Consider the following 6,948-nt stretch of genomic DNA (forward strand, 5'->3'; position numbering starts at 1 on the left):
TCTATCCATCTACTCCCAACGGAGTAGTATCTATCTATACACCGTAAACTCCAAAAATACGCCCGGTTTCACCGCCAGCTCCCAACGGAGAAACCAACCACGCAGAAGCATCGCCTCCGCTCCGTGCCGCGCCGAGTAGGAGGAAGAGAGAGAGAAGAGGAGTATACAGTGGGATACTGGGAGGAGCTACAGGGGAGATTCGCGGTGGGGCGCAAGGGGCCGCACGCGCAGGACAAGGCGGGGCGTAAATGCGGTTTTGGACCGCTGCGTCGGCGTGCGCGGTGCCGTGAACCGCTCCCCCCGCAAACCAAAGGCAGAGCAGAGCAGAGGGGGTGACGACGCGGGGCAGAACAAAACAACCGCTTCCTCCTGCCACCTCCCTCTGCACTGCACCGCCGTGCTGAATCGCTTTTTTGACCGCTTCTGCGCTCCCCGTCTACCCCGCTACGCTTCCGACCCACCACCAGCGCAAGCACCACACGCTAGCGGTAGCGTCCTGGGAGCGGTACTACTACCATACCATACCGCCACCGCTGGAAGCCGCTGTACCGCTACCACGCCACTCCCCCACTCCCCACTGCCCCGCTACCACCACGCGGCGGCTCGCATTGTGGCTCTGGTTTGAGCGAGGGAGGGAGGGGCTCGGGAGGAGGAGGAGCGCGTGCGCGTGTGATCTGAGGCGGAGGGGAGGGGCGCGAGAGAGATGGCCGGAGGTGGGGGAGGAGGCGGCGGCGGCGGGGGGCAGAAGCAGGACGACTTGGCGCCGCACCCCGTCAAGGACCAGCTTCCCGGGGTCTCCTACTGTATCACCAGTCCACCACCGTGGCGTGAGTGCTCCCGCTCCCTCCCTTCCTCCCACGTGCTCCCCCGTTCGTCCGTCCCTCGCCGGCGGTGGCGGTTTTTTTGGGCGTCCGTTTCGGGGTTTCTCGGGCTGGGTTTTCCGGTTGCGATGGCGACGGGCTGCTTGCTGGTCGCATCACGAACTTTGCCGTTGCTCCCGTCGTTTTCGGGGGTGGTGGGTTCGTGTTCGTGGCCTCGGTGGTTGGTGGATGGGCTCCTAGATGCTTCGCCTCGCTCCAGCTTGCTGCGCGGCGAGGAACCGCCGCCAGATCTATCTGCCCGAGCTTTGCTTCCCGGCGGATATTCCAAAAATAAAAAGCAGACTGCCTTTTCCGTTTTGTTCCCCTGGTAGTTTATTTATGCGCTTTAATGAGGTGCCCCGTTGAATATCCACTGCTTAGTTTAGTTTATCTAATAACTGCTGCTGCTGCAAAGCTTTGACCCGTGCTGATGTGCGTACTCGACATTCAACACACAAGGAATTTGCATGATTGTCGGATGGGGGTTTCGGATGGATTTTCTGGTTGTTTTTACCGCCTTTGATGCTCAAGTCGCAGACTGGTTCTGAATCTGCGTTCCAGCTTCGCTGTCGCCTTGACTTGAGTCAGCGTCAACATGATTTGTGACTTCGATTCTTACGAGTTTCCATGAAATCTGGTGCTATATTTGCGATTTTGTCGGTAGTAATTAATCTTTGGATTCACATGAACTCACGCGTTGACTCGTTTCAGCTTTACCGCGTGCACCGGGCGTTCGTTTTTGTTACTATATACTGTTGCCAATTTATCTTCTATATTTAGTTGGCGTGTTCCGTGCTGCGCATCCAGTGCATGCATCCTAGGCACTGACCGTGTCGGTAGGTGGTTCCAAACCGGAGGTCCATGTCCGCCCATCGTTGTCACTTTCAGCACCTGCATTGATTCTTCAGTTACTTGGCAGGGGCATTTCCATTTTCTACCTTGTGTGTTATCATATCATGCATTCTTTGTCTGTTTTAGAGAGCTTGTTCCCAAGCAGCCTTGTTTTGGTTAATGCAATGTGCATGGGCGCTGCAGTACAGATAGTACCAGTAATAAATATGATCCGTTTTGTAGAAGAGCGAATTCTTGTTTGGTTCTGAGTCCCTTGTCTGTGTCTGAACCGAGTCCAATCCACACATGTAAGGCTGACACTGTAAATAAAGAGAATCACATTTATATTATCCTAATCTTCTTTATGCATTTAATGTGTACCCTTCCTAACCTGAGTTCTGTATGCAGGGGGGGGCGGGGGTCCTTGTTAGTTCCTTTTATGTCTTCCTATCTTGAATTACTGCTCATACCTCCTGAGTTCGAAGACACATACTCCCTCTGTTCCATAACGTAGTGCATATAGAATTTTTGAGAAGTCAAGCATCGCAAACTTTGACCAAATTTGTGGAGAAAAACATTTCCATCTAGAATGCTAAACTTATATCATTAGATTCATTATAAGATGAACTTTCATATTATATATATTTTGTATTGTACTCCCTCCGTCCCAAAATTCTTGTCTTAGATTTGTCTAAATACGGATGTATCTAGTTACATTTTAGTGTTAGATGCATCCGTATCTAGACAAATGTAAGACAAGGATTTTGAGACGGAGGGAGTAGATATGAATAGTTATCTCTAATAATTTGTTCAAAGTTGAACTTTTCAAAAAATCTACACGCACTATATTATGGAATGGAGTGATGTTTACATGGGAGGAGTTGTAAGGTTGAATGCTCTGCATGGACAAATGATGAACAAGAAGTCCTTTTTGTTCAGAATATTGACTGGATGATGTGGTCATATCTGCAATTATATTTTTGTTTTGCTTCCATTAACTTAATCTTTTGCTAGCCTTGCGAAGTATATCTATAGAAAGCAGGAAAATTTTGCTAGAGAAATAGTTTATCTATACACTTCCACTATATTCTGTTTAACTTATATGTGATCAGAGAGAAACTTAGTTCTGAAATTTTGACTATGAAATTTTACATAATGCAGCGGAGGCCATTCTCCTTGGCTTTCAGCATTATCTGGTGATGCTGGGAACTACTGTTATCATACCTACTGCACTTGTTCCACAAATGGGAGGAAACAATGTAAGGCTACACCAGTTTACCAAGTTCTGTTGCTTTGGACTGAGTCTGTCGATTTTTTTTATTGAGAATCAATCTGTCGATTGATGACTAATGGTGTTTCTAACTTTGTTAGGAGGACAAGGCAGTTGTTATCCAGACATTGCTCTTTGTGGCTGGAATCAACACCCTCCTACAGAGTTTCTTTGGTACCCGATTGCCTGCAGTGATTGGTGGATCTTACACCTTTGTTCTACCCACCATTTCGATCATACTTGCAGGACGCTACACGAACGAACCTGATCCACACACTGTATGTTGAAAATAAGGATAATTGTACTTGCTTCCCAGTAATCTTTTCCTACATGTAGACTGATGAGTCACCTGGATTTTGATTTTAAAGAAATTCCTCAAAATCATGCGTGGAACACAAGGTGCTTTGATCGTTGCTTCTGCACTACAGATCATAGTTGGCTTCAGTGGCCTTTGGCGTAATGTTGCCAGGTAGGAAGATGAACAATGCGTAATTGTTATGTCTCAACTCAATTGCTGTTTCAGAGGCACCGAAGTAAAAAGTGTTCTAGCAGGAATAGCATGTTTAATTTTCAATCTCATGAATATACTGATTTTGTTTCAGATATCTCAGTCCACTATCAGCTGCTCCTTTGATAGCGTTAGTTGGCTTTGGACTGTATGAGCTGGGTTTTCCATCGGTAAGATCTGAGAATTGTGTTTCTACTCGATACTTGTTTAATCATACATACTTATGTTTGAACAACAAATACACAGGTCGCTAAATGTGTTGAGATTGGTCTGCCTGAACTGATCCTCCTGGTGATATTCGCTATGGTTTGACGCAATTCCTATGCACTCAATATTTTTAACCTTTTGTTACCCAGCATAACTATGTGCCCCAGCTGCATTTTTACGCCCCCATACCCTTTCATTTTTGCAGTACCTGCCCCATACTATACATATGATGAAGTCTATCTTCGACCGGTTTGCTGTTCTATTCACTATTCCCATAGTGTGGCTCTATGCATATCTGCTGACGGTTGGAGGAGCTTACAGGAATGTTTCACCAAAGACCCAATTTCATTGCCGCACTGACCGCTCTGGTCTAATTGGTGGTGCCCCCTGGTATTGTTTTGTTTTTCTGAAGATATGCTTGTTCCATTTGCACCAGCCTTGCCTGTTCAGTAACACGAATGTCTCCGTTTCTTCTACTATAATGACAGGATAAGAGTACCATATCCCTTCCAGTGGGGTGCTCCAACTTTTGATGCTGGCGAAGCTTTTGCCATGATGGCTGCATCATTTGTTGCTCTGGTGGAGGTTCGACCCCCCCCCCCCCCCCCCCCCCCTCCCTCTCCGAGTACCAGTTTTCCACCCTCTATTTGTACTCACTTGATCTTCTTAAATAATGAAATAATCAATCTCCTAACTTCTATGTTTGTAGTCTACTGGTTCCTTCATTGCTGTTTCAAGATTTGCAAGTGCCACACCTCTCCCACCCTCTGTACTTAGCCGTGGTGTTGGCTGGCAGGTATGTGCTAACTTTGCATCCGCCACATGCCAGGCTTGACTAGATCAATCTCCAACTTTGAACTCACTCGATGCGTATGCAACTCTTCTTGCTACAGGGTGTTGGTATCCTTCTGGATGGGCTATTTGGAACTGGAAATGGATCTTCTGTATCGATGTAAGCATCATATAATTTATACTAATACCTAGGAATGCACCTTATTTCCATTTGATGCATCAACCACTATTCGTATCAATGTTGTGCAACCATTATGCTTCTTTGCAGTGAAAATGCTGGGTTGCTAGCCTTGACACGTGTTGGTAGCCGAAGAGTAGTGCAAATATCAGCTGGTTTTATGATATTCTTCTCTATCCTTGGTAAGTTTGCTTCCTATGAATCTGGTATTTTGATTATTCTGTAGGTCAGTATAGGTAGCATATTTACTCAGATTTTGTACTTAATTTAGTAATTCCAAAATTGACCTGCTTATATGTCGTATGTTGCATCATTGTATTTCGTAGGCTGTTTATTTGGTGCAGTTCTGTAGCTTGTTATTTTGCTTCTAGTGTCTGGGCTGTACCGATGCATGTCTCATGCTTGATTAGAAGAGCTTCTGTGTATGTTGTGTGGAAACTGTGGAAATGTGAAGTGTGATAATGTGCCTTCTCACTTGCGTATTTTACTACCTGTTACCAGTGTAATATTGCTTATAATGCTTAGCACAATAACATATATTCAGAGCTGGTTGACATTACAATTTGCAGTTAACTTAGCTCTGACCTAGAACAATTGCCTGTGTCTTCCCAGGAAAATTTGGAGCTGTCTTTGCATCAATACCTGCACCCATCTTTGCAGCCCTCTACTGCGTCTTCTTTGCATACGTTGGTGGGTGAAAATCTTCAGATCACTCATTACGATTTCCATTTAAATTGCAAAAAAATTACTCCCTCCGATCCAAAATAATTGAACTAAAACCACGACACTTGGATCGGAGGGAGTACATATGAGAGAAAAAATGGTATTCTGATAGAAGCTCTGGATTAATCTGTTAACAGGTTCTGCTGGGCTTGGCTTCCTTCAGTTCTGCAATCTCAATAGCTTCAGGACAAAGTTCATCCTTGGGTTCTCTGTGTTCATGGGCTTTTCAGTTCCACAGTACTTCAACGAGTACACGTCCGTCGCGGGGTTCGGCCCTGTGCACACGCGTGCAAGATGGGTACGTAGCAGTGCAATCGATCACGCTTGCTTCCTCTGTGAACGGACACTGACCGTTTGTTTCATCCAACTTCCACAGTTCAACGACATGGTGAATGTGCTGTTCTCGTCCAAGGCTTTCGTTGGTGGCATTGTTGCATACGTGCTGGACAACACTCTACACAGGCATGACGGCGCTGTCAGGAAAGACCGCGGATACCATTGGTGGGACAAGTTCCGGTCATACCGGACCGACACAAGGAGCGAGGAGTTCTACTCCCTGCCGTTCAACCTCAACAAGTTCTTCCCCTCGGTTTGAGCAAAGCTGTGATTAATGCAACAAGGCACTAAGGTTACCTGTACTATCTGCCTCTCCCCCAAGTTCTCTGAAAGTGCCAAACTGTTGGGCTGAACTGTCTTGGTGCAGGGAAATCCTATGCCCTTAATCAGGGTCCAAACCCTATGGTATAATCGGCGTTTCGGTGTCTCGCTAGAACTATGTTCCGCTATGTTAGGTTACCGCTGTATATTTGATACCCTATTCGGGGCAATGACTAGGAAGTTTTGCTACTCATTTGCATATGGGAAGGGCGCGTTAGTTCTTAGTTCTTACCTCTAGTAGTTTATCTCATTCTGAGACGTGGTCACTCTATTGACAGCCGTTGTGGCGCTACTACTTAGCAGTGAAGCTATGATCTGTATGTTGTAGGTTTTAGCAGAACAATCGAATGGTATTCTACCTGTTATGCTATGTATCTGTGGAATTGCGGTATGACACTAATAGTAATGTTGTCGGGCGGTGACGGAATGGCGGTCGTTATGGATGATTAATTAATTTTCCTACCACAGCATGTTTGCAGCTATACTTAGACTTGAATATTTCGGAAGATATATGAAGTTCTGAATGTTTCTTCTGGCATACTACAGCTCTTTTCCATGTCGTTTCTTCTCTATATCTTCTGGATGGATTTTTTAGGGTATATATTTGTTCTGAATACTGCGAGCTGATACTGACAGAGCGCGTGGAACTCTAGTCGCCTTCCACTCTCCCAAGTAAAATAAATAAATGAAACCTCTCAGTAAATTTGAGATGTGGATTTTATCTACTTTTATTCAGTTTGTCAAAGTTCGATGGGGACCGCCTGTTTGTGAACATCTTCTATACCACTAGAGGCAAACATTCGCTTTGTCGCGCTGTTTTTCATTCATTTGTGGATTAACACTTTTTTCTCTAGCAGATTATTACGGTTGGTTGTTACCTTTTGATTTTATCTATGTTGGCTTGGATTTTAATGATGTTGTG

General features: G+C 45.4%; 1 protein-coding gene across 1 annotated transcript; it reads left to right on the plus strand.

The window, feature by feature from the left end:
- The first annotated feature begins 337 nt into the window (after window positions 1–337).
- LOC125514632 (nucleobase-ascorbate transporter 6-like) lies at window positions 338–6,448 on the plus strand. The gene is made up of 14 exons (XM_048679970.1): window positions 338–827; window positions 2,853–2,950; window positions 3,063–3,239; window positions 3,330–3,430; window positions 3,564–3,639; window positions 3,716–3,775; window positions 3,882–4,066; window positions 4,165–4,261; window positions 4,386–4,472; window positions 4,570–4,628; window positions 4,737–4,828; window positions 5,259–5,336; window positions 5,507–5,667; window positions 5,746–6,448. The coding sequence occupies exons 1-14, from the start codon at window positions 704–706 to the stop codon at window positions 5,962–5,964; spliced, it is 1,614 nt and encodes a 537-aa protein (XP_048535927.1). The 5' UTR covers window positions 338–703; the 3' UTR covers window positions 5,965–6,448.
- The last annotated feature ends 500 nt before the right edge of the window (window positions 6,449–6,948 follow it).

This window comes from Triticum urartu, chromosome 6 (assembly GCF_003073215.2).
Source record: "Triticum urartu cultivar G1812 chromosome 6, Tu2.1, whole genome shotgun sequence".
Classification (NCBI taxonomy): Eukaryota; Viridiplantae; Streptophyta; class Magnoliopsida; order Poales; family Poaceae; genus Triticum; species Triticum urartu.

Bases quoted from the DNA above. Each gene is read 5' to 3' on its own strand.
- LOC125514632 (XM_048679970.1), top strand. From the start codon at position 704: ATGGCCGGAGGTGGGGGAGGAGGCGGCGGCGGCGGGGGGCAGAAGCAG. The intron at 828-2,852 runs GTGAGTGCTCCC...TACATAATGCAG, and splicing joins CACCAGTCCACCACCGTGGC to CGGAGGCCATTCTCCTTGGC. The intron at 4,067-4,164 runs GTATTGTTTTGT...CTATAATGACAG, and splicing joins CTAATTGGTGGTGCCCCCTG to GATAAGAGTACCATATCCCT.